The 27,088-nt window shown below is 57.9% G+C and overlaps 1 protein-coding gene across 3 annotated transcripts; it reads right to left on the bottom strand.

Moving 5' to 3' along the window:
- LOC123022513 (RING finger protein 145-like) lies at nt 1-9,925 on the bottom strand. Of its 3 annotated transcripts, none has more exons than XM_044428255.1 (10): nt 9,729-9,925; nt 8,309-8,417; nt 7,618-7,709; nt 5,513-5,748; nt 4,389-4,567; nt 4,027-4,167; nt 2,816-2,998; nt 2,043-2,190; nt 1,519-1,875; nt 1-1,267 (listed from the first exon to the last, which is right to left on the bottom strand). In XM_044428255.1, exons 1-10 carry the CDS (start codon nt 9,895-9,897, stop codon nt 596-598), a joined length of 2,286 nt encoding a protein of 761 aa, XP_044284190.1. In that variant the 5' UTR covers nt 9,898-9,925; the 3' UTR covers nt 1-595. The 3 variants fall into 3 exon arrangements, with proteins under 3 accessions (XP_044284190.1, XP_044284192.1, XP_044284193.1); XM_044428257.1 differs by having other exon boundaries at nt 1,519-1,824; XM_044428258.1 differs by lacking the exon at nt 5,513-5,748 and having other exon boundaries at nt 2,816-2,955.
- Nucleotides 9,926-27,088: the final 17,163 nt, after the last annotated feature.

The raw sequence follows: 27,088 nt of genomic DNA, 5'->3' as shown, positions 1-27,088 counted from the left end.
TTGGTGGGCAGAATTTATTTATTTATTCGTTTAAAACACTGTTATCCTGTCCTTCAGGATGGCTTACGACACTTGGACTCACAAGCAAAGCGCTTCACGTCCGGCTGACACGAGCACGCGTCCTGCAAGGCACCAGCGCCAGGGGGGCTCAAGCCCCACACGGCTCCCCGGGCTGCAGAGAAGGCACTGCCCCTGCTTCACGCACCGCTCAGATTTCCCGGTGCTCCGGGGGGCGGGGGGGCGGGGCGCGTGCAGAAGCACACAGGGGCCCAGAAATGCACTGCCACCGCCCAGGCTGAACCCTGCCCGAGTGCCAGATTTCCTTGTGTGCGGACGCGTTGCGGCCAACACAAACACCGAGGTGGCGAGACTGGGCGGCGGCTGCTCCTGCCGCAGCTGCAACCGGCTGCACCCCTCGGAGCAGGCAGAACGGGGGGCGTCACTGCACATGGCGGGCTCACACGGCAAGGGCTGGCTGAGCGCCGGGAGGGGAGGGGCGGCTCGAGGACCCCCGTCCTCCTCGGCACTGTCGTCGTCAGAGTTCGCCGAGGGCTTGCAGCGGCTGTCGTGACTCCTCGACGTCGTCGGGTCCCGGTCACGCCGCCCACTGCGCCTCCGCGGCCACGGAAGGGCCGGTGGCGAGCGGGCTGAGCGCGGGCTGCCCAAGCGGTCCCTCCACGGGGGCTCCCGGCGCACCGGCGGGCTGCGGGCCATCTGCGTCGTGCGCGCTGGCTGCGCCACCCCTTCCGTGGGAAGCGCTCCCGCTGCGAGGATGGGGCCCCGGGGCCGTGGGCGCGCCAGGGCCGCCGAGCACGGCTCCAGGGGACGGTGCTCCGGAACTGGCCGGAGCCGGGGGCAGCTCCCGCTCGACCGGGGCCTGGCCCACACCCGCTGCCGGGCAGGAGGGCCCGCAGCCGGGACCGCTCTCCGCGGGTTCCCCCGTGGTGCCGGAGGGCCGACGTTGTTCTCCCGACGCTGCTGCCGACGAAGGCTCCGGCCCGCCCGTCCGGAGGGGCTCTGCTGCCGTGCGTGCGGCGCTCTGGCCCACGGGGGCTTCGCCGTCGCTCTTGGGCCTGGGGGCCTCCGCCCCCTCCAGGGCCGGCTCTGCCCCTCGCCCCGGGGCTTGGTCCTGGGGGGTCTCCTGCCTGGCCCCCGCTACGACGGGCTGGTGGCAGAGGGGGCAGGTGCCCCGCACGTAGAACCACTTGCGCAGGCAGTCGCCGTGGAAGAAGTGGCCGCACCGGGTGACCACCGCCACGGTCATCTCCTGCAGGGAGAGCAGCGGGGTCAGCGGGACGGGGGACTGCTGCGCTCTGGGGGGACCGAGCCCCTCCAGGTGAGAAGCAGCAGGGCGGGGGGGGGGGCGGCCTGAGGTCCACACACACACAGGCGCCCCTCCCCGGCTGGGACTGCTGGGCACTGCGGCCCACAAAGCGCCGTGCCGGGAAGGCCGCCCTGGCCCACTCCGAGCCAGGCAGGCCTCCCGCCGGGGTGGGGGCAGGCCGCGGCCGCGCTCACCTGGAAGCAAATGGCGCAGACGTCATCGCGGTCCTCCAGCTGCTCGGCCGTGGCGCTGGGCAGCAGGCGGACCTTCTGGGCCGCGTCCCGGCACAGCAGGAAGCTCCTCCAGCCCGACTGGGCCCGCAGCCAGACGTTGAAGTAGCAGTGGAGGATGATGATGGAGGCCCCGGTCCAGCTCCACTCCCCGAAGACGGACTCCCAGGCGCCATAGGCCACCACGCAGAGCGCCACCAGGAACTCCAGCACGCGGCTGACGGCGTTCACGCCGAAGATGAGCTCGTCCATCTTCTCCACGACGGTGTCCTGGAACAGCTCGGCCACGAAGAGCAAGTAGATGAAGAGGACGCCCAACACCTGGCGAGGCGGGCGAGGAAGGCCGTGAGTTCGCTGGCCACGGCGGGAGGACCCTGCAGCTCCCGCGTGGAACGCCTGCTGGGCCGGGCCGAGCCGAGCCGGGGCGCTCCGGCTCCGGCACCATACCTGCTTCCTGGCCTCCCGCACGGCCTTCCCCCCGGCTGTACCTGCAGCGAGGTGAGCACGGAGCTGGAGATGAGGATGAGGAGCCAGGAGTCCAGGTGGAAGACGTGGGCGATCTTGCAGGCCATGACGGTGGGGCAGAGCAGGAGGAAGACGCACATGCTGACCCCGCGGAAGTGCCTCCAGAAGCCCCTGCGGGGGAGAGGTGGCCGCCGGGTGAGGCCGGGGTGGCAGTGCTCCTCGCCTGGTGCCATCGGCCGGCGCTCTGCAGCCTGGGCGGGCCAGGCGGGGGCCTCGGGTGGGGGAGGCCGCAGGAGGCAGCCCGGCTCTCCTCGAGCGCCGAGCGGAGGGGGGGGTACGGCTACCACTCGGGGGGGGGGGCAAGACTGGCCCTGCAGGGCGCCCCAGTCGGCCCGACCCTGCGCTGCGTGCCTGGAGGCGGGGCAGGCCCCAGCAACCGTGCCTGCACGGGTCTGCTCCCTGCATTTACTCACGAGGTGCCCCACTTCCTCTCCAGCCCGACACGCTTTTCAAAGAAACCCTTCCTTAAACCCCCGGGCGGCCAATGGAGCCGGGTCACGCCCAGCCAGACCGCCAGTCCTCCTGCCCCAGTCCTGCCCCCCAGAGGCCTGCCTCAGCCCCCACCCGGGGCCGGTCCAGCACGTGCTCCCGGCGGCCACAGCCCCTCGTCCCCCCAGCTCCTGCACCGCCCTTGCCACGCGGGCCCCAGAGATGGCCACGGCCCACACCCCTCCCCACAAGGCGGCAGGGGGGAAACGCCCCCTGGGTGCCCCCGTGGGGAGGAGGAGACCGCCACCTGTTCCGCGAAATCGCAAGCCCCAGGACGATGGGGTTGGTGATGTCAATCATGGACTGCAGGGTGGACGTCCCCACGATGAAGAGGAGGATGCTGAGCAGGAAGGCCCTCTGCAGGCCCCGCAGGTCCAGCAGGCCCGTCTGGAGAGCGAGCAGCAGCAGCGTCACCCCCTCCGTCACGCCCCTGCCGTGCACAGAGCAGAGAGGAAAGAGGAGAGGGGAGGGAGGAGGCAGGCGAGCGCACACGGAATCTCTCGACGCTTCGTGGAGGTTGCGGAGGCCGAGTGGCGCTCTTCGGCCCAGACTGCTTCGCTTTAAAAATGGCGCCCAATGGCACCTTGCAGTGTGCAGTGGCTCCTAAAAAGCCCCCCCCCCCAAGGTCTACATTTTGAACCGTGTGGCACTCGCAGGGCGGGGGCTGGGGATGCTCCGGGGAGCAAAGCGGCCCTGGAGCTCGCAAAGTGGCCCAGCCCGACGCTAGAGCCTCTCTCATCCCTGGCTCTTCCCCGGGACTGTCGGCCCCCACCTGGCTCCAGGCCCAGCCTGGGGCCTCCCCCGTCCCCTCCTGCCAGCCGGGGCCTCCTGCACCTCGGCCGGCCGGAGCCCTACCCCGCCTTCCGCTCCGCCCCGCATGGCCACCAAACGGGTCTCAATGAAGATGAAGGGGACTACAACTCCCACTAGCCCCAGCCAGGATGGTCAATGGTAGGAATGCAGGGAGTCGTCGTCCGAGGCATGCAAGGGGCACCGGGCAGGGCAGGCTGTTCTGGCTGATGCCAGGAAGAGTCCCGTCCTTCTGCCCCAGTCTGGCCCAGACCGAGCCGCAAAGCGGGCAGGGCTGGCTCAGGAGGGGCACCGGGAGGGGGGCGGCGTTTTCCTGCCGCTTCGCTTTCGGCCTCCCTACACGCCCTCGGGAAGGAAGCCGAGCCACGTCACCGCAGGAAAACCTGTGAGTGGGGCCGAAACCCCCGAAGCCCACTCATCACACTTGGCATTTCTGCCCCCCCCCCCCGAGGTTGCCCCGAGCCCTTCAAGGGCAGCGGAGCATCCGCACCCACCCCTGCCCAGATTACTGCGGACTGCGGGGGAAGGGTGGCGGACCTGGAGCCGGAGGCCACCTGGGGGTTCCCAGCAGGGCGAGCTTGGAGCCCGGGACTTCCTGCTTCACGGCCCCCCGGGCAGAGGCCTTGCAACGCGTCTTGCCCCGCTCACCTGTGCATCACGTCGCTGTCCTGGCACGCGCTGTAGCCCGCCAGGTAGAACTTGCAGAGCTTGAGTACCCCCCAAGCCAGGTAGGAGACGGCGCAGGAGAGCCCGACGAGGGAATAGGGCGTGCCGGAGCAGTCGGCCACGCTGCGGGAGGAGCACGCGTCACGGCCTGCCGCTGCCGAGCGGGACCGGCCCACCCGGGGCCGGACCGAGGGCCTCAGCCGGGCATCTCCCCCACCCCCAGCAGCTGGTTTCCCGGAGGGCCACTTCCTCACCACGGCTGGTAGCCGCACTGGCCATCCCGTGCCCTCCGAATGCCCCGTCCACTTGCTAGCAGAGGGGCCGGCGGGGGCCCCCGTCTCTACCTGGTGAGGAGGATGAAGGCGAAGCTGTGCTTGGCCAAGAGCAGTCGCTTGCGGGAGAAGACGAAGCTGCCCATCTGCGCCGTGAACAGCGTCAGCCAGAAGAGCAGGAACAGGAGCGGCACGGCCAGCTGGCTCCAGAGGGTCGTCCCCAGCGTGACCAGTCTGGAGACCTCCAGGGCCTGCCAACAGGGACACGCCTGAAGGGGGCCGGCGGGCGAGCTCCCGGCTGGCTGGTTTGCACCCAGCCAGCTTGTGGCTGCACACCTGCCCAGGGCCCCACACGGGGCCTTTGACAAAGCGCCGGCCGGATGCTCACGCAGCCTGTCGGGGGTATGGGTAACGGACCGGGAAGGGCAGCAGGGTGCCGCCGAAGGAAGTCCTGGGGAGGGGGAGGGCTAGGGCTCAAGTCAGGGGAACGGACACAGAGATTTCGCAGTTCGGGCTTCTAACATCTGCGGCACAGAATTTGCAGCCCTGGCACTCCTAAGAGATGTGCCCGAATCCGAGGTGGCTGGGGAACACTGTGGACCCAGAGAAAATACGCGTTTTCTAGGGGTGCAAATGGAACAACGGGCATTTGGGTGCCGGGCGGCTCAAAGGGCTACTTTTTGTGCCTCACAAGAAAAACAGAACCCACAACAGGCTCCTAGTCCTCACAACCGCCGAGGAAAGCCCAGCTTACATTGTAAGGGTTAAAGAGGACTTTGGGGGCTGAAGGGGGCAACCTAAAGGAGAAGGTGGGGCAGGTCCCATCACTGGAACGGGTGTCTTGCTTCTCCCGGTTTTGGAATCTGGATGAAAGACGGATTCGCCGTGAACCCAATGCCGGACCGGCTTTAGCGGAGGCACTCCGACCCTTCGGACTGCGGAACGCACCGCGCGAGGCTGGGAAGCCACCAAAATGCCCGTGGCGGGTAGGAAAGCAGTCGTGGCTCTGGGACCCCCGGAAGCCAGGCGGAGGCCCAGGAGGGTGTGGTGTGGCTCCGGACAGAGGTTCCCACCTCTGCTTCTCGGCCCCCAACCCTGCGGCATTCCTTGCGTGCGCAAAGGGCTCGTGCCCCGGATCCCGACCCCGTCCCTCCAAAGAGCCAAGGCTTCCCGCCAGCCGGCGGCCCGTTCTGCACCTGACTGATCTCCTGCCAGGCCGCACTGGCCAACGCGAGGAGCCCCGGCAAGCTGGACAGGGCGACGTAGAGCACCACCACGGCGCTGAGGAAGGCGGCGAGGACGCTGACGGCGGGCAGGACCCCCAGCGGGAGGCAGCACAGCCGGGCGACCAGGGGCAGGAGCGGGGCGCAGAACAGCCACATGCGCCTGGTCTTCATCAGGAAGGCGCAGAGGGCGACGAGGAGGACCTGACCTGCGGAGGACGAGGAGAGGCGGCTGGGCGCAGCCGGAGGGGGCCAGGTGGGCGGCGCAGGCCGGCCTTCTCCGAGCCCTCGTCCCCGGAGTGCCCTTCCCGGAGAGGCCCCCCTGGCACCCTCCCCAGACACCTCACTTTCCGTCATCGCCTCGGTGCTTTTGCGCCCCGCCGTTGCCCTCCCGTGAGGCGCTCAAGGCGGCTTACGGAGCCCCATTTTCTCCTCAGAACAACAACCCCGTGAGGAGGGTGGGCTGCGAGTCTGCGACTGGCCTGAAGTCACCCCCTGGGCCCCCCGTCCAGTGCCCCCACCGCCGGCCTTTCACGGTGGAAAGAGCCGCCGCTTCAGCTGCTGCCGAACGCCTCGTGTGCTGCACCGACAGTCAGCCTTCCCGCTGCGTCTGCCAGCTTTTTGATGCTTTCACAGGTTCATGGCTGCATTTATCGCTTTGGGGGCATTCCATCTTCAGCTTTATTTATAAATTTTAAACATCTTTACCCTGTCCTTCCCGATAAAACCTCTCAGGATGGCTTACAATAATTAAAATAGTAATATAATCGTACAATAATTAAAACAATAAATAACAAGCGAAACATCAATAACCATCGATTCCACAAAACTACAGAAAGGAGAGAAGAAAGCGAGGCTGCTGTGCTTTGTTACGACCGAAACGCTCGCTGCAGGCTTTTGCCCCGAGACACCCAGTCAGCGAGCCAACAAACCCACCTCCGGGCATTCCTGCTCGGAGGACTCCCTGCCCGGAGCTGCCGTGCCTCTGACAGCAGTGACCGAGTCGAGAGCTCCGCTGGCCAGGCCAGCCTCTGCCAGCAGCGATGGCCACGCGGGCAAGAAACTGACCTGCCGGATCCGCTCCTTCCTGGGGAAGCTGGCGGAGCAGCAGCAAAGCCAATGCCAGGAGGGCATCCCTCTTCCCAGCCTGGGGAACGCTGGCCTGGAGCAACGCCTGCTTTCTACCTGAGGGGCTCCAACCAGCATTATAATGGGGCCCTAAGACACCGGGGGGGGGGGGGGCGGCCAGACCTCCTGAAGTCACCTAGCCCAGGGAGAGCCCCAGGGATGCAATCTGGCCCTCCCAGCGGCTCAGGGCTCCTGCTTCAGGCCCCCAAATTGATCTATTTAAAACATGTGTATGCTGCCTGGTTGTGCCACAACCATCACAACCAAAACATAAAACACAGTAAGAACCAGAACACATTAAAAAACAATGATAAAATACAAGCAGCAAAACGAAACAAAGATCTATGGCATTAGTTATTAAAAATATTTTTCAAAAAGGAAGGTCTTCGCCTGGCGCTGAAAAGAAAGGAAGGCAGGCGCCAGGCAAGTCTCCTTGGGGAGAGCATTCCAGAAATGGGGAGCAGCTGCAGAAAAGGCCCTGCTCCTCGTGGCCTTCCCTCTCCCCTCCCTAAGGGGTGGCTGACACAGGAGGGTCACCTGAGTAGATCTCAAAGACCGGGCTGGCGCACACGGGTGCAGGTGCTCCCTAAGATAGCTGGGGCCTAAGCCGTTCAGGGCTTTCTATGTCCACACGAACACCTTGCATTGGGCCCGGGCCACAACTGGGAACCACTGAAGGTCTTTCGGTATGGGTATTATGGGCTGCCATTCTCTCTGGCCTGCTCCCCAAAGTCCTGCAGCTGCAAAAGGGGAGAACTGAGCTGAACTCTGACCCTCCTGCTCGCCAGATATGCTGCCAGGTATGTTCTGCCCGGTCCCCCCCCACCAACACTTGTCCTTAAGGGGCAGCCTTATGGGGCACCTGCTGCCTCCAGCCAGGTGACCAAACGCCTGCAAGCTGCGGGGCAGCAGCGGGTCTGTCAGATGAGCCAGCCCTCCCCGCGCCTCACCTGCGAGCACGTTGACAAGGTATGTGAGCAGCAGGGGGTCGCCGTGCACGGCCCCCTGAAAGTCCCGCTCCATCTCGTACTTGACGTAATCCCTGGAAGGGGAGGCAACAAGGTGGTGTGACACGGCAACAGCAGAAGCCCCCGACCCAAGGGCGGCATCGTGTGCCGTCAAGGGAGCACACATTTCCCAGCGCACGCCCATGCCCTCGCCTCCCGTCCGCAGTTGAAACGGCACATGCCCAGCAAACCCTTGTGAATCCAGGGCCTGCTCCAGCTCCTTCCCTCCTCGCACGGAGAGCACAGGCAGGCGAGCATCCTAGAACACAAGGCCCTCCTGAGCGAGCTGGGGGCCCTGCAAGGCCCCCGGAGGCCATGATGGTCCAGCCAGGAGTCGGGCGGAGCCGGCCCGCAAGAGAGGCCAGGGCGATGCCCAGCCTGCAGGAGACGCGAGAGGGAAGGGGCGGCCGGCAGCTCACGGGCAGAGAAGCAGGCCTGGCCAGTGGACAGGAATTCGGGGGCAGGACGCCCAAGCCTCCAGCAGCCCGGCGTAGTGAGCACTCCTGACTCCTTCCCGAGCGAGCACTGCTGAAGTGGGGCCTCCCCAGCACCCCCGGGTGCCCATGCCCTCCAGCACGCCCTCCCCGGGGGTCAGACCCACGGCCTGCAGCTTCCAGTCCTCCCGAGGCCTTACCAGGAGGTGTGGTGGCCCACACACAGCAGCAGCAGCGTGAGGAGGTGCAGGTACACTTTCACGAGATGCCGCACTGGGAGCAGCAGAAGCGCCACGCACACCGTTTGCCCTGCAAGTTGAGTAAAACTGGAGATCCATTTCTGGAAAGTCCTTTCAAATTCCTTAGGTACTTTCTGACACACACTTAAGAGTCAGTCCACGCACTAAGGCCACGATCCCACGCCTGCCCAAGCCGGCACTGCCCATGAATGGGGGTACTGGGACGCTAGCGGCTAAAAATGTGGAGGGACAGCAGCTGGGGAAGGGGGACTGGAACAGTCCCGCACAGCCGGGGGGGCAGAAGGGAGGCACAGCAGACGAGCCCTGGTGGACCCAACCGGAGGGCGGCTGGCACCGTGTTCTCCATAAACAACGACCAAGCCGCTGCCCACAGGAAACGCCCAAGCCGGACGAGTGCTACAGCACCCTCTTGCCCATGTTCCCCATCACCTGGTGCAGCCTGCCTCTGACGCACCAGCCATCGGGACCAGTGGCCACGGCTGGGCTTTTCCTCCAGAAACGTCCCGGTTCCCTTTCAAAGCTGTTTGAATCAGCCGCTGCTGCATTGCCCGGAAGCAAGTTCCAATTTAGCCACATGCTGCATGGAGAAGGCTTTCCTTTGATCCTTGCGGAATCTGCCACACCGGCTCCTGGGATGACGGCCTCTCCCCCTCGCCACTTCCTCCGCACCAGGCATAATTGCGTACACCTCTGTCACGCCTCCCCTAATCCCCTCTTCCATAAACTTAGTAGGATTATTTTAGCTGCTCCTTTCCGCCCGTTTTTCAGCTCCGCAACATTTTTGGAAGGTGCGGTGATGGGAACCATACATAACCTTCCAAGTGTGACTGCACTGAAGTTTTGGATAAGGGGAAAAGTTTTATTTTCAATTCCTTTCCTGCTGACATGGGGTTTGCCTTTTCCACAGCCGCTACCACTGGGTTGTGGGTGCCACAGAGCTGTCTTCCTGCGGCCACCCCAAGATCTCTTCCTTTCTGGAAATTTTGAAAGATGCTTGCAAGTGTGTCGGACAGGCAGCCGCCAAATGGTCATTCCCAAATCAGCTGGCTGCGAGCCCTGATCTGAAATCACCAAGCTGCAGACCCGTCCGCGCAGGTGCATCCCGGCGCATGGATTGCAATAGACGGGTTCTGTCCCGAGGCGCCTTTTTGAAGCTGGCTCAACTCCGAGGCAGAGGAAGGCAGACGAGACAGACGGCACAAGCCCGAGGTCCGGGCACGCCAGCCGTGAGCCCCTCGAGGGCCGACTCAAGGATGCCCGGCGACAGCCCTGCCCGCGATGCCCGGCTGGGCCAGGCTGCCCCGTTCCAACCCAGCGGGACCTCTGCGGAATCCCCCGCCCCCCCATCCGGGCTGGCTACCTGCACGGTGGGCGCTGCACAGGTGATACTCGTGCAGGTGGGCCGCTGCGCCTCCGGGGTAGAAGAGCTCGACAAGGGACCGCGCATCCCACCGGTACAGCAAGTCCAGGAGGAGGATGCTCGGCACCCGCAGGACGACGTTGGCCACCCGCTCCAGCCTGGGGGGCATGGCTGGTCGTGGACCAAGCCCCCGGCCGGCACCAGCCCCCCCGCCCTCCCCCCGCCCTGCGCCCAGCAGCTCAGGGCGTCCCTCGCCCCGCGGGACCCCCTCCAGCAGAAGGGGAGGAGGCAGAAACGCGGGGCCGCCCCGCCGCAGGAGGGAGGCAAAGGCAAGGGGGCTGCAAGGGGCGCTCAGACGCCGGAGCGGGGGCTGGGGGCGTGGGGGGCAAGGCGCCACCCCGGGGGGCTCAGGGGAGCGCGGGGCACGGGAGGCCTCTCCGAAGCCAGGCGGCAGTTATCTAAGCGGGGGGGAAGCAAGCCCGGGGGGGCGCCCAGGCCCGGGGGCTCCCCTCCTGAGGAAGGGGCGGGGGCTCAGTGCGGCCGTCCGGGCGGGGGAGGGGCGGGCAACCTTCCCGCCTCAGCCCCTTCCGCCCCCGGGCGCCCTAGTTTCACTTTCCCTGCAGCCCCCCCGCGTGACGCAGGGCGCACCGCCACGCGCGAAGCCCCGGCGGCCATCTTGGTCGCGGGCGCACCCGTCTCTCCCCTCCCCCCCCGGCCTTCCCGCTTCCCCTCCCGCCGCCCTGCGGATGCCACGTGGCGCGATGGCGGCCGGAGCTGCGCGCGCGAGGGCGCCGCCGCCATCTTGGGTGAGGGCGCTCGGGCTGCAAGGGTGGGCGGAGCTGGACGCCAACGGGGTTGAGGTCGGAAGCGGGCGAGCAAGGATTCGGAAGAGCGGTTCCCTTTGGACAGCGTGTGCGGGGCGGGGGTCGCGACGGAAACGGTGCCGAGAAGCCCTCGGGGAGGGAGGGTCGCTTCTGTTGACCTGGAGCAGTCGAATAATAGCCCGAAGAGGCACAATAACAGTAACAATGGCGCTGGCACCTCCGATTTGGGCAAAGAGGTCAAGTGCTCTAAAATACTGTTCGCCATTATATTAATTTTATTATAATGTTATTCTTTTAATGTGCTCCGGACAAGTTGTTCACCTGAATGCTCTAGTGAACGATTCGCCCCCCCCATCAATTTTGTGAATTTTAATCATTCAAAACAGCCCCCCCAAACTAAAACTAAAAAAACCTGAAGAAGATATGTCAATGCTCAGCCGTGCAGTGTTCGTCCTGCCCTACAAAAGTATTCTAAAAGCTCTTAATTTGCAGGATTGGCATTTGTTTTGTCTTACAACCTTACTGGTTCACTTTTTCTCTTTCTGGAAAAGGAAAGTGCCTTCAATACTTTGCATCGATGAAGCCTTTTTTGTATAGGGTTTCACCTTTAAATTACTTTAGCAGGTACAAAACAAGAACTGCCAAGTTCAACGGTAGCTGATTTCGTTTGCGGCCATCGGTGAGCGAGCAAACCGTGTTGCACACTCATAAAATCAAAGGATATTAAAGGTATTGCTTGAGGGTCGCTTGTAGTCTAAATGGGACCTGGGCAGGCAGAGCAGAGCAATGCCAGGAAAAGGCGGCCAGCCCCGACGGAAGAGGGGCTCAGCTACTCCCAGAAGGCTGAGGCAGCCGCGAGAGCTCCGGGCGTCTGGCCCAGAAGGACCGGTCTGTAAAAAGAGGCACGAGGCCCGCTTGGACAGAGATCGGCGGTTCAGGAGTGTCCGACTGTAGGCGATCCATGGGCCCAGTCTTGCCACGCTTTCCGGTCCTGTGCCACCCCTTCCAGCTGGACTCTGCTCCGGCCGCGTCCTCTTTGACGGAGTCTGACCACCTCCCTCTTTGGCGACCTGGCTGGCTCTTGTCGCCAAGCATCGCATCTTTTCCTTAAAAGCTTGACTGCCTAACACGGCCAAAATATGGAATTCACTCCCCAAAGAGGTCCGCCTGGCACCGTCGTTACTGTTTTTTCGGCGCCAGGTAAAGATCTTTTTATTTAAACATCATTTTAATTGTTAAAATATATGATCTGGCCAGGCCAACTTCTTCCTTCTCTTTCCTCCTCCTATATTCTTTATTTACTTATTTTATACCGTTAATTTTAATTTTATATTATTGTATCTCAGTGTATTTTTTGTATTTTTGTATTTATTGGTAATTTATTATGTTCTATTGTATTTCAATGTATCTTATTGTGTTGTAAGCCGCCCCGAGGCTTCGGCGAGGGGCAGCATAGAAATGTTATAATAATAATAATAATAATAATAATAATAATAATAAAAAATATGTGAGCCTCATCTTTGTTATCTTGCTGACCAGAGACACGTCTGGTTTAATATGCTTGAGCAGCAGCTTCCTTCCCAGGCGCATCCAAAAACCAGGGCTACTTGCAGGGGGTCCTTGCTCTTTCCCAATTGCACCTCCTGGTCTGGGAGTCTCACCACTGGGCGCCATGTCGAAATTGTTTGGGAGCTGATGCGTAGGGTTTATGGCGAGTTTTTCTGAGGTGGGTCTCCAGGTCTTTCCCCAACCCTCCCCGTTTCTCCAGGCTTGGGATCGGCACGCAGGCACACGGCGACAGGTGTACATGGCTGGGTTTTGGGCAGAGAACTCTCCGGTTAATTGAACCCGTGGCTCATTCCTGACAGGTCCCTGGAACTGCAGACTCTGCTTTCATCCATCAGAGATCCAAATGCTGTGGGGAAGCTGCACCCTTTTTCTGCCCGGGAGGACAGTGCGACAGAGTGGGACAACCCTGGCCCCAAATGCAGGGAGCTTGTTTTGGCCTCCCCCACCAGAAGAACTTTGAAACTTGGAACTGGTGTGGGATGCTTTGCTTCTTTCCTCCTCCTTTCCAATCCCTTTTCCTTTTGTGCCATGTCTTTTAGACTGTAAACCTGAGGACAGCGATTGTTCTCCTTATTAATCTTCGTAAGCTCACTTTTTCTTTTCTTTTTGGCTTAACAGGGGGGTAAAAATACTGCAAGCACATTCCTGAAAGCATGAATAGAATGCATAAGCATTTGCTGGGGCTTTAAGGAATAATACCAAACAACTTGTATTCAATATATTTTTAATGATCTTGATGAGGAAATCCAGGGAATGATAATTAAATTTGCAGATGACACTAAACTGGGTGGAATAGCTAACACCCTGGGAGACAAAAAGAAGATCCCGGGGAAACGAGACAAGCTTGAATGCTGGGAGGAAAACAGCGGAATGAAATTCAAAAGGGACAAGTGCCAAATCCTCTACCTAGGCAAACATAAAAATAAAAAAATCTGCATTGATACAAGATGGGGAACAGTTGGCTCAGCAGTAGTCAGAGTGAAGGGGACCTTGGAATTGTAGACAACAAGCCAAATATGAGCCAGCAGTGTGGTGCAGCCGCGAAAAAGGCAAACACTATTTTGGGATGCATAAACAGAGGCATCACTTCCAGAAAAAGAGAAGCACCTGTTCCCCACTACTCTGCATTAGTCGGACCTCGCCTGGAGTAGCTTTGGGCACCCAGGTTTAAAAAGGACACTTTTTAAAAAGAAAAGCTGGGGGGGGGGCTCAGAGGAGGGTAACAAAGAGGATCCGGGGCCTGGGGGCTAAGTCTTATGAGGAGAGGCTGAAAGGACTGGGCCAGTTCGTCCTCGGGAAAAGAAGACTACGAGGCAACACGACAGCACTCTGCAGGTAGCTCAGAGGCTGTCTCGAAGAAGGAGCAAAATGCCTCTTCTCACACATCCCAGAATGTAGGATGTGGACCAATTAAAAGTACACCGGCTGCAATCCAGACACGAGGAAGAATTTCCTGACTGAGAGCGGTACAGCAGTGGAACCAGCTGCCCAGAGAGGTGAGGGCTCTCCCCCACCGGAGGCATTCAAGGGGAAACTGGGCAGCCACCTGAGTGGGATGGTGTGAACTGGTGTCCTGCACCAGCAGGGGTTGGACCTGATGGCCTTCCTGGCCCCTTCTGGCTATGAATCCGTGAACTGCTGGACTGCTAAACCCAAAAGCACTTTGTGCCAGGGAGGACTGTACCACAAGCTCAAGGGTTCATCACTCAGCAAAGCGCTGCATCCAGCCAGCATCCTCCTCGGGATAGAACAGCCGGGCCTTGCAGCTTCTCGCTTCAGTGGCCCCCCGTCAGGGTTTTGCACGCTGCTTAACTTCGGATCAGGGCCGAAGAGAAGAGGGCCAGCCGGCAAAAGGCAGAAATGGCTGTGACGCCGTTTCGTCAGCAGGTGGCGCCAAACCCTCGGGGAATTTTTGATGCGAAAATTCACATCAAATTTTGATGCCTGAGGGGCTGAGAAAGGATGGCATATAAATATTCTGAATGAATGAATGAATGCGCCCAAAGAAAGCTAAAATCGGGGCGTGAGGACCCTGTCGGCCTTTCCACTGCTGCGAACACACACCACAAAACCCGTGCCACCCCAGCCCCACAGAGTTCACTGGGTCGGGCCGCCAGCCCAGCCAGTGGAGGGTCGCATGCTGTGGAAACACGCTTCTTTCTGGTTTGGCAGTGCTTCCTTCCTCCTCTGCAGGGAATGGGCCCAGGACCCCTGCAGACACGCCAGCCAAAAGCGCGGGCTGGCGTCTGAGTCGGCAGAGGAAGGAGCGGAAAGGTGTGGGGCAGCCCCAGAGGTGCAGGGCCAGGAAACCAGGGAGAAAAGCAGTCACAGACGGCTATTCTCTCATCCTTTGAAGGCCTGCCCAGCTGGGCTCTTGGCGCCCCTGGGGCACTACTCCTACCGAAACGGAATTATTGTATTTATTTATCAATTTATATCCTGCCTTTTCCTACAAAGGGCTCCAGGCAGCTTACATCATTCTCCTCCTCCATCCTATTCCCAACAACAACCAACCTGAGAAGCAGGTTGGGCTGAGAGTCTGTGACTGGCCCAAAGTCACCCCGTGGGCTCCATGGCCGAGCGGGGACTCGAACCTGGATCGTCTGAGTCCCAGTCCTGTGCTCTTAACCACTGCACCACGCTGCCTCTCACAATTAGGCCTGAGTATTCCCATGGAAAGGGAGGGACAAGGGGGGGGGGTTGTTTGGCACCCGGAGACTTGTAGCCAGGGATGTGTGACAGGCAGCATCAGTTACAACCACCTTTCATGATGCTCCAGCCCAGGGAAGGAAACACCGAAACAGGGCGAGTGAGAAGGGGTCTCCCGGGCCATCTAGTCTGACCCCCGGCTCCAGCTGGCTCTGCTCACGACATGCCCACCATGTGCATGTCCAGCCTGTCCTTGAACACCCTCACCGATGGGGCCTCAACCACCTCCCGTGGAAGCCCATTCCACAGCCTCGGGGTCCTAACTGTCAGGAAGTGCTTCCTGGCATCCAAATGAAACCTTGGCTCCCTGAGCTTGACTCCGTTGGACCACGTCCTGCTTTCCTCTGCAGGGGAGAACAGGTCTCTCCCCACCTCCGTGTGACACCCCCTCACATACCTGCTTGTTGCCAACAGATCCCGTCGGAGTCTCCTCCTTGCCAGGCTGAAGAGACCCAGGTCCCTCAGTCTCGCCTCATACGGCACCCCCTGCAAACCGGCCCCATCCTTGTGGCCCCTATGAAGGAAATGAAACTGGGCAAGCTCTGTGCTGTGCAGAGTCTGCCTGCAATGGGGGGGGGGGGTCTCTTTGAGCTGTAAGAGGATCCTGCCTGTAGCCTGAGGCAAAGTGTGGTGTTTGCAGTTGGCATGATAGTGGCAACTGACTGGACAAATAAGAGGAAAGAGCTGAAAGAGCTGTGTGTGTGTGTGTGGGGGGTGGGGGAGGCACAGGGCATCCTGTCTCCTCTCCTTGCCTCCTCCTCCTCCCCTACAGGCCCCTGGGGTTGTCTAGGTGCTGTTCAGAGATGGAGAAGACAACCATGCCTCTGCCCCAGCCCTTATCCTGCAACAGGCACAGGAAACTGGGAACAAACGGGGTGTCCCCGATTTATTCGGTGTAACTTTCCCAGTTTGTGTGCTGCGTTGGGAGATCTTTTGACTTCTGAAGTTAGCTAGCCCAGAATTCCTTAGATGAATTATGCAGCAATACAGGGAAGGTGGAAAGCTGCTGAAGGGGCTTCCTCCCACCTCTCCCGCTGCCCCGGCAGTGCTAAAGGCACTTCTGAATGGCATCGAGGCAAGTAGCCGGTGCCGCGGGAGCCGTTGGCACCCCCAGCCTGCAGCTCTGAGCATAGAGGGAAGCCGGCTGGGGCGAAGTTGGGCATTGCACCGGGTCAGCTGAAGCCCCGAGCGGAGGCCTGGCGCCGAGCGAGCGAGCCGCGCCCCATCTCTGCCTCTCCTTGCTCCCAGGGTGGCCCCCGAGCTCCCCTCGCCGGCATCCCAGAAACCTTGCCTGGGCCGGACGGCGAACGCCAGGCTTGTCTCCGCTCGGCTACGCACTGAAAAAGGGGCTCAGGAGCAGTGACCCCAGCTGGGCTCCGAGGATGGGAGGGCCTTCCCTGGCTGAGCTTCAGCGCTGCAATCCATCCGTTGTGGCATCCTGTGGAAGGAGAGGGACTGAAGCAATTGCCGTGCCGGCAAGGGGGGTGCAGGAGTGGCGGGGGGCGCCCAAGCCCTGGCAGCCAGCAGCTGCTTCTGGCAAAGGTGGCCTGGGCTTCTGAGGAACTGGTGCTTTTGAACTGCGGTGTTGGAGAAGGCTCCTGAGAGTCCCTTGGGCTGCAGGCAGATCCGATCAGTCATTCCTAAATTCTGTTCTTTGGAAGGTCAGGTACTAAAGCTGAAGTTCAAATATTTGGCCACCTGGAGAGAAGGAAGGCTCCCTGGAGAAGACCCTGATGCTGGGAACGACTGAGGGCAAAGGGCGGCAGAGGATGAGGTGGCCGGATGGGGTCACTGGGGCGGTGGGTATGGGGTTGGGTGGACTCCGGGGGATGGTGGAGGAGAGGAGAGCCTGGGGGAATGCTGTCCATGGGGTCACGATCATTCGGGTACATCTTTGTGACTGAACAATGAACAATAGCCAAAACCCACCCAGCCAGCTTATATTTGGTGGATGACTCCAAAACTTGGAACAAACATATACAAATTTAGCCCCCTGCCCTCTTGAAATCCAAGAGACCTACGGAAAGATGCTGCCAATGCATCACCAAACAGGCGTCCGTGGAGGAAGCCAGCTTGCTAATTCAACATGCTGCTGCAAGTTGAGGAACAGCAGCTATAATCCCAGCAGAAGAAATGGAATTCACCTCACCAGGGTGGGAAGGACTGGAGCCAGGCGACCTGGTCTGCGTGCTCAGCACTGAGGAGGCCTGCCAGTTCCCCTCCTGGGGCTTCTCTGTCTCCGCATGGACTCAAACAGTCCTTCAAATAGAGGACACCCTGCAGGCAGAGGACTGTCCTCCAGCAGCCCTTCCAACAGAGAAATTAGGAGAGTAAGTACCCGGAGGAGGGCTTTCTCTGCGGTGGCGCCCAACCTATGGAATTCACTCCCCAAAGAGGTCCGCCTGGCACCATCGTTACTGGTTTTTCGGCGCCAGGTAAAGACCTTTTTATTTAAACATCATTTCAATTGTTAAAACATATGATCTGGCCTGGGCAACTTCTTCTTCCTTCTCTTTCTCCTCCTATATTTTTATTTTATACTGATAATTTTAATTTTGTATTTGTAAATCAATGTATTTTTTGTATTGTTATATTTAATGGTAATTTATTATGTACTATTGTATTTCAATGTATTTTATCATGTTGTAAGCCGCCCCGAGGTTTCGGCAAGGGGCGGCATAGAAATGCTATAATAATAATAATAATAATAATAACAGAGGCCTGCCCTGCCAGAATAGGGCATCTGCTCACCTGGGCTGCACGGACGGCACCTGAGCCAGGTGTGGCGACGGCGTCAGTCCTCCGCGCATCCCGCTGCCAGCCCTGCTGAGCACCGCTGCGGCGTGAGCCCTTCCGGTGGGCCGATGGGGCCGCTGGCGTGGGGTGTTGAGACGCCAGCCAAGAGACGCCGGGTGCACCTTCTGCCCACCGCAGCCTCTTGCGCAGCCAGAGTGGGGCGGACTTGTGGCAGCGGCTTCCTGGGAAACCGGCCCCGTGGCTTTCAGGCACCCTTGCCTTTCTGCCGAGGAGCCCAGGGTGGCATACGTGGTCTCCCTCCTCCCTCCGTGTCTCCTCACAACACCCCTGTGAGGTAGATCAGGCTAAGAGTCAGTGACCGGCTTCACGGCCAAGCACACACTTGATCCCCTCTGTTCTGGCCCAGCCCCCTCGCCCCTCCATCCCGCCAGCATTGCCGTCTCATGCAGCCGGAGCTCGCAAGATGCTGGTCCTCAGCGCCCGAGACAGGCCTGGCAAGGCAGGAGAGAAGCTGGTCGAGCTCTCGGTGGCTTGGACTGGTGTGGCCTGAGCAGGAGCCAGGCCCCCGACGGCTGGTGCCTCCTGGAAGAGATGCAGCTCTTCCCCGTTGAGCCAGCCGCTGGCTGCGGGCCTTCAGCAAGCCTTGCGTGTACACAGCCCAAGGGGATCCGTCGGCAACGTCACTGCCGGCCCGAATCGGGACACATCAGTCAAGAATCGCAGAATCGGGACTGGAGGCGCAGAAGGATCATGCAGCCCCTCACCTCCAGTGGAGATGGGTCTTACAGTCTGACGGTGAACTTTGTCCTTGTGTGTGTGAGTGTGAGTGTGAGTGTGAGTGTGAGTGTGAGTGTGTGTGTGTGTGTGTGTGTGAGAGAGAGAGAGAGAGAGAGAGAGAGAGAGAGAGAGAGATAGAGCGAGCAAGGGAGCCACAAAGGAGACCGGATCCTCACGCTGTGGTCGCGCGCATGGCTCCTCAGAATCGCGCTCGTGCGTCTTGTTGCGAGGGAGTGTGCTTCGAACAGCACCTGGAGCCAATTACCAACCGTGGGGATCGCGTGTGCTTTGAGTTCAGGCATCCGGAGCCGTCGTCTGGGCAATCGTGCGACCAGATTGAAAGGTTACACAAAAGGAAAACGTGGGTCTCTGAAGGGCCCACAGATATAATTTGTAGGTTGCTTTTCAGACAATTCCACTGCAGAGCCCCCCTCTGTGTGATGTGTTATTAGAGGAGGGCACAGCTGCTTGCTCAAACCCAGCGGCAGGGGATTTCATTGTCCACAAGAGCATCAAATTCTACCCCTCTCCTCCTGGATTCTGCCTCTTCTGGAACCACCTGCATCTTCTTTGCTTCCAAAGGCGGCTCCAGAATTTCCCATCCTCCTTGCAAATGCACCTCACCCTTTGCTTTTCTGCACACTCCTAAGAACGTAAGGATTCCTTTGCTGGATCTGACCATGAAGCCCAGCATTCTGTCTCCAACCATGGACAGCCAAATGCCTCTGAAAGCAGGACATGAAGGCAATACCTCTCCACACTGTTGCTTGTTGCTAAGATCTGACGATTGGGGCAAACTGCCTTGGGAGATGGAGGATCTACTGGCCAGACTGCTCAGTGTCCCTGACTGACCTTCCCCCAGGAACTTCCCTTCTTGGGACCAAAGTGCATTTGCAATCAACCTCACATACATCAGACTTTTCACCCACCCTTTTATCAAGGCTTCTGTTTCCAGGTTCCCTGGGGAATTGACAGGCTCCCCTGTTTTAAGTGGGTTTTCCCCTGCTTTCCTGAGCCAACAATGCGATGCCATTTTGGGATGCATTTACAGAAGTACTACTTCCAAATCACGAGAAGTAGTTGTTCCTCTATACTCCACACTAGTCAGACCTCACCTGAAATCCTGTGTCCAGTTCTGGCCACCAAGGTTTAAGAAAGATGCAGGTAAATTAGAAAGGGTCCAGAGGAGGGCGACAAAAATGATCCAGGGTTTGGAAACACTATGCTATGAGGAGACACTGAGAGAACTGGGCATGTTCAGCCTTGAGAAGAGAAGACTGAAGGTGGACATGATATCCCTCTATAAGTACCTCCAAGGCTGTCACAAGGAGGAAGGTCAAACACAGAAACAAAGCAACTCAGAAGGGGTCTCCCAGGTCATCTAGTCTGACCCCCGGCTCCAGCTGCCTCCAGTCACAACATGCCCACCATGTGCATGTCTAGCTTATCCCTGAAGTGAGAAAACTTTTCCTGATGTCCATCCTGAACCTGGTTTGTCACAATTTGAGCTGATTATTCTGTGTCCTACAGTCTGGTATCAGCAAGAAGAGATCTTGGGTCTGGGTCTCTTCAGCCTGGAGAAGAAGAGATTCCGAGGGGATCTGCTGGCGACATGCAGGTATGTGAGGGGGTGTCACACGGAGGTGGGGAGAGACCTGTTCTCCCCTGCAGAGGAAGGCAGGATGCGCTCCAACAGAGCAAAGCTCAGGGAGCCAAGGTTCCATTTGGATGCCAGGAAGCACTTCCTGACAGTCAGGACCCCGAGGGTGTGGAATGGGCTTCCATGAGAGGTCGTTGAGGCCCCATCGGTGTGGGTGTTCAAGGATAGGCTGGACGTCCACATGGTCGTGAGCGGAGCCAGCTGGTGCCGGAGGTCAGACTAGATGGCCCGGGAGACCCCTTCTAGCTCACTCTGCTTCTCTGTTTCTCTGTTTCTAACTGCTGTGTTCTTGCTCTCAGCATGATCTTCCCTTCCAACTTCAGACCCAAAGATTCTGTGCCTTCCTGGAGGATGGCGAAACGCAGCGGGTGCAGGCAAGTGCGTGTTTTGGCCTGCGCAGGGGACTCTGCAGGGAATCAGAAGAAAGTAGATGAAAGGGAACAGCAGGCATGACGTGAAGGAGGCATCTGCTGGAAGGGAGAGAAGCTGCTTCTTGGCCGGGGCCCCCGAGACCTTTCGGCAGCCTTTGCAGAAGACCACGTTGTCTGGGCATCTTGGCGGAGGCTGTAAACCCATGTATATGGAGGGCACTGCTGGGAAGCGCTGTCTGACACTCTCTGGGAGGATAATTAGTGTGGGGAGGATTGTGCCAGAAAGTTAAAGCTGCCTTCCTGCTGCTATGAAAGCAGCTTCCATGGGGAGGAGAAGAAATCAGAAACCACTTGCTCTTTTCTCCAGAAACTTCCCCTCCCAAAGTTATATAATGATGCAGGCTCTGATTTGTGACTGATATTTTGTATGTTGCACAGCAGACAACGAGGGTAGGAAAGAAAACTACCCGCATGCTCCCCAGCTGTCATTCCTGCGAGCCCGGACCAGGCTCTGGAACGAAAGCGCTCCTCTGGGCTCGGGGACCTCGCAGCCTTCTGCCCCTTTGCTGTTGCTTCTCTGTGCCCATAGCAGGGCATTCTCTGAATCCCATTCCCCGAGAAATCACTGGCATGGCTTTCAAAGGGGGTTGGACAAATGCATGGGGGAGAAGGCTCTCCATGTTACTAGTCCTCATGGTGGGTGCTTCCTCCAGCATCCCACTATTTCAGGCACCAGTTGCTGGGGAAGATGGCAGGAGGGTGTTTTTGCAGCCCTGTCTTGCGAAGGTGTTTTCCCCAAGCAGCTCTTTGGCCCCTGTGTGAACAGAATGCAGGATGAGGTGAACCCTGGTTGGATCCAGGTTGGTGTCTCTCAGGTCCTCGGCAACCCCTGTTCCTCAGGTACTCAGCTCTACAAAATGAACACCTTGGGCACGACAGATGTGGAAGGAAAAGCCCCCCCCCCCTTCTTAAGCACAGAATAGGCAGTGTTTCTTCTGCAGTATTTTCTGTTCAGCCCGTCCTTCCTTCTCTCCATTGAAGGTTTGGCCACGTCTCTGCAGGCGTCCGTTACCTCTTTGCCCCCTTGGTGAAGCCCTGGGTGCCTCCAAGTCCTCCTCCTCCTGGGGGGAGATTTCTACCCCCGTCTAGCCACCTGCAGGCCAGTCCATCTACCTGTCTCCTCTTCTCCACTCCCAGACCACAGAGGGACCGAAACTACTCATAGCTGGCTGGCTCCTCTTCCTATGCCAGCAAGACCCACATCAGAGGTTTCTAATAAACACTCTCGTTCTCACGGCAACGTCCCTAATTTCTCCCTAAATTAGGGAGAATCGCGGCCCCTGTGCTACTTCTGTGGCAATTTTGGGAAGCCGCTTCTGTGCTAGGCTCCATCCGCCAGCCGCTCCCACTGCTCCCTTGGCCAGAGGAAAGGGTCACGGCCCGATTTGCCTCCTGCACCCGGGGGCCGCCGGCTGGCCTCCCAGCGTGCTTAGCATCGCTTACCGCTATAAATAGCTTCGGGGGTTTTGTCAAGGAGGGCTCCCTACAATTCCCTGGCATTATTACGGATTCTGACAGCATTTAAGCTGGCGAGACAAAAAGAGCCAACCCAGCTGGCTGGCATTCTTCTCAGATCTCATGTGACCCAGGACAAATTATTGGAAGAGCTTAAACGATGGCAAAGCTTTATTCAGTGTTCATTTATTGTTGGAGGATTAGTGCAGGGTGGGGGTCCTGAGGCTGGCGCTGGTGAGACTGAGCACTGGGAGGCCGCCAGGATCCTGGCCCCGGCAAAGCCCGGAAGCTTGGGCAGAGAGGGGGCCTGGAATGCGAGGCGGCCGGCCGAATCAGATTTACTCTGATTTCTTTTCTCTTTTTTTGGGTGGTGGTATTGCTAAGTAAATGGAACGTCACTTAAACATGGGGGAGGGCAAGGGTGCTGCCCCCTCTTCTATGATACATCTTCCCATTGTCCTGCAACCTGGTTGCGCCTCCTGGGCTGAGGAAGCCCCACTGTAGGGGGTGTCTCCCCCCGGGCTTCTCCTGGAGTGCGGAAAGCCGTGGGGCGCTCAGGTTGACAGAAATCAGATGGTGTAGTAAAAGACCAAACACACACTTTCCTCGGCCTTCTCTCAAGTAAAGGAAGCACAAGGACCCTGCACTGAACCCATGAGAATTTCTCCCAGTTTCTCTTCCTCCTCCTGAAAGCAATTTCTTTTCTATCCAACGCAGCGAGAACGCCTGGGAAACCCATACAAGGCATTTTCAGCACAGCGTTCCCTTTATTAACTGGGGTGGGTCTTACCAGTGTGGGGAACCTTCGTTTTCTTTTATGATGCATTTAGCATTTGAGTTTGATTGGAGAGCATCATATTGTCCCAATATAGTGACCCATCATAAAAGGTTTCAAACTAAAGGGAAGCAAACATAAAGGTTTTTTGTCTGTTTTGCTTTAATGAGTAGCAAAAGCAAACCTGTCCCCAAAGGCAGGTAAGGAACCAGGTTTTCTAAACCGATCGCTGATCATATACACCAATAACAGAAAGCTGGCTGGCAGAGGACGAAGCAAAATCGCTGAAAAGGTAGCCCGTGGAGGAGAGATGGGAATGCAGGCTGCCCGAGGTCTTGGACTGCAATTCCCAGCAGCCCTAGCCTGCATAGCCAGAGGTGATGGGCGTGGGAAGACACAGGCCAATAGGGAGGGAGAGCAGAAAAGAACCCAAAGGACATGTTCCATTGGCTTCGCTGGCAAGACCTGTTCGCAGGGCAGAAGCAAATTCCACAACGATGATTGAGAACGTCTCCTGCTTCTTTTCTGATGCTTGGAAGGGAGTGGGGGAAGTTCCGATGTTTCTAAAAATTATCCAGATGTTTTCTCCAGCTCTCTTCACCCCAGTGAGACACTTGACTGCAGCAAAGCAATCTGGTCCACCCCTGGAAGAGAAGCTGACTCGGGAAAATCTTATTTATCCTGCCTTGATATATGGGACAAAATGAAAATAATGCAGTGAAACAATATAGCCCAACAGCTCATTCTTAGGCTTGTTTACTTGGGAGTAAATTCCACTGCCTTCAATGGACCATTCTCCCAGGAAAGCCTATAGCTAGTTTCTTCCCCCACACCACTTTAGAAAGTTCAGTGAGTTAATTATAACAAAATCCTGGCTAACAAATACATTGACCAAGTACTATCTGGTTCCAACAACTTTTATGGGTGTTTTTTTTCCTTGGATGTCCTTGGAAGACATCCAATTGTCTTCACCTTAGACATTTCAGATGGTCCCTGTTCCCAAGGAAATATTTTCTCTGTCTTGCCAGCTGCAATTGCCGTAGTTCCTTCTTTGGAAGGCACCCCCTTCCAATACAGGTGCGCTTTCTGTCTTTCGTTCAGGGCATTCCTTTTTGGGTGGAAAAATTGGGAGGATAATTTTCTGTGTTTTTTCCTTCCAGGGGTCACAGAAATCCTCCAGTGGTTTTCACAGATGGCTTTCACCACTGGAAGGGACGGACGGTCGACTTATCCAATCCCCAAGGTTTGGTGTAAGTGGGTGTTGGCACCGTGGCAAGGGCAGCAAGCGTGTCCACAGTTTTACAACCTCCACAAGGCCCTCTCCTAATGCTATTCCCAAGCTGTGTGGGAGAAGAAAGGCAAGACCGGTCCCGTACAAAATGGATTGGAGCGCAGGAAGCCGAGTTATCCTTTTGCAATGGTTGGATTCAGACAATGCAATAACCCACACTCAGTGACTGTGCATGGGTGGAGCATTGGTTGTCATTGAACCATGGGCTATTGTGTTGTCTGAACCCAGCTGCAATAACAAACCATGGTGAACAACCCAACAACAAACCAGGGGTTTTCTTCATCAGCTTCGCCTGACTAGTAAACCATGGTTTGTTATCTTGGCTTGGTTCAGATACTACAGGAACCCATTTCAACAAGCTTTAATTCAATGAGAATCCAAACTCAGCCTTTGCATGTGAGATACTGCGTTGTCTGAACCCATAAACACAGAACAATCGCACACATTTCTCAGCCACCCCATAAAGCACAAGAACCCTGAGCCCAGCACATGACAATGTATCCCAGTTTTTCTTTTCCTTTGAATTTCTTTTTGAAAGTAATTCCTTTTCTATCAAATTGAAGGAGAATGGTTGACCAGAAAGTGGGAAAACGTTTTGGCATGATGCTAAAATACATGGCTAGCTTTGCCACAACTTGATTATATTGCAAGGCAAAAATAATTTCACTGGAGCCAAAAACAGGCAGTGTTTTAATGGGGAGAAATCTGACAGCCAGTATGGAGTTTTAGCAGGGTTGGATCTTAAGAGAGGATCAGCTGAGATGCATGGCAAAAATATTTTGAACCTGGGCCTGACACTATACTGATGGGTTTTGCTCTTATCTTTAGAGTCATTTTTGGTGTATTGCGATCATGTTCCCAGGATTGCAATGAAGAAAAAACTAAAAATGGCCTTTCTTTTAGCTATGAAAGTAATTTTTCTGATGCTCTGAGCCAGTGAAAGCTTAAGGGTTTCCCTTCCATAAATTTCTCAACATATGGAACCATTCCTGATATAAGTCTGAGCAATTTGTGGAAGGAATTGTGTATGAGATGAATGGTCCGAAGCCAAATAATTCAGCCTCGTTTACTGAAAAGTCGATGAGGAAGAGTCAAATAGTCAATCCCACAGAGTGGGAAGGGGCTGGGGCTCCAGCACGGGGACTCAGGTGACCCCGGTTCTACTTTGCCATGAAGCTCGCTGGGTAAATTGAGCCGGTCAACTGCTCTCAGCCTCCCGTATCTCAAGAGGGTTGTTGCGAGGATAACACAAAGAGGGGGGTGGCTGTGCAGACCACCCTGGGTGCCTTGCAAGCGGGGAAAAGCATGGAATAGAAAAGCAATCAATAACACACACTGTGAGACTCATTTGCAAATATTCTAGCTATAATAACTCCCCCCCTATATTTACAAGCATTGGAATAACTTACCCCCCTTTCACATTCCATTTTGCAATATACAGACATTAACATTTGGTGAGCAAGAGATGTAGACGAAAGGCAGGCACGATCTTATCTTGCTTGTGTTTCTATCCATCCATCCATCCATCCAAGATGTTCTTTTGGTTTTATTTGGGGGTGGGGGAAGCTGCTGTAGCCCCCATGCCCGGTGACCATTATCCTTCCTCTTTCAGTGGAGACAATTTGCGAATTAGGATGGGGTGTGAGGGAAGAGGAATAGTCCAGAGCGAATGACTCAAAAGAACAGCAACAATTCAGTTTCAGACAACTAAAAGCACTGAACGAGTTAGGAAAGGTTGCAGAAGGACGACACATGCCATTCAGAGCACTTTTGAGTGTTCACAGTAACTCACATTATACTGTAACTGCGAGATAATGGGAGCAGAAAGAGAGAGAGAGAGAGAGAGAGAGAGAGAGAGAGAGAGAGAGAGAGAGAAACTCACCAAGGCCACTTGGTGACGGCTAAAGAGACCTCGGGTGAGCCGCCAAAGCCTGATTTCCCCAGTCGTTTTAGGGAGAAGAACAGGGGATACGGATCCGGGCCCCCAGGAGCGAAACATCTTGCACCAAGATTCCCACAGTTTGAACCTCACAGGTTGCCATTAGCCAAGGGAGAAGCTGGGAGAAGATGCTCCAACCAGGATTCATGGTACAGGAAAAACCCAGACTGGGCTGCCCAGTTCTGCTTCGAACCTCTAGTGTGGAGACCCTAAGCGGGGGCGGGGGCGGGGGGAGGCTGCCGCCCGGATGCTTCCAGAGACACCCCCCCCCCCGCTCCCAGCCAGCCTGGCCTACGGTCAGCAGTGACCGGAGGGATGGCCCAAAGAGCTGGAAGGCGCTGGCTTGTCCGAACACGAGCCTTAGTTTAACTCGGAGGTGGTGGTTGTGAGTATGTGGCAACGCGCCCCCTGCCAAAGAGGGAGCAGTGAGACCAGGTAAAGATGGACAAAGCAGAGTCTGGGCTATTAAAAATACAATAATGGCTAAAGTCCATGGAGCAATCGTCGGGAGCATCTTCTCAGAAGCGAGTCCCATCAAGTTCAGGGGGGTTTCCCCCCTCGGCTAGGAAGAAAAGCTCTTGGAACCCTTCCCCCCCCCGCCCCACCCCGAAGAAAGCATGGAGATGGCCGCAGTTTCAGGCAGCTTCCCCAGCCCGGCGCCCTCCGGATGCATCGGATGGGGACGATGGGGGTTGCAGTCCGATGCACCCGAACGGTGCCGGGCTGGGGAAGCGGGCTTCAAGGTTCCAGCGGCACGTGAAGAGGTGGGCGCAGCGGCGGGCGAGCCGGGGCGCAGCGCCGGGGGCGGCGGGGGGCTCGCGCGAGCAGAGCAGCTCTGCCCCTCCCGCTCAGGAGTCGCGCTGGTGCTCCCAGGGGACCGGGTCGCTCTCCTCGCCAGCCGCCGTGCTCCGCCGCTCCTTCCAGAAGTGCTCCACGTCGGGCGGGACGTGCCCGGCCGCCTCTCCGCGCAGGGCCAGCAACGCCTGCGGCGCGGACGCGCCCCCGGCCGCCTCCGCGGCGCAGCACCGGGCGCCGGCCAGCTCGCGGCGGAGCCCCGGCGAGGCGGCCAGCAGCAGCCCGGCGCCGAGCGAGCCGTTGAGGAAGACGAACAGCTCGGCCGCGGAGCGCAGCGCGGCCGGCGGCGGGCCGGGGCCGGCGTGCCGCTCCCTGTGC

This window comes from Varanus komodoensis, unplaced genomic scaffold, assembly GCF_004798865.1.
Source record: "Varanus komodoensis strain SLA01 unplaced genomic scaffold, ASM479886v1 scaffold2, whole genome shotgun sequence".
Classification (NCBI taxonomy): Eukaryota; Metazoa; Chordata; class Lepidosauria; order Squamata; family Varanidae; genus Varanus; species Varanus komodoensis.
The sequence above is the reverse complement of the archived record's forward strand: the minus strand, read 5'-3'. Positions and strand labels throughout refer to the sequence as shown.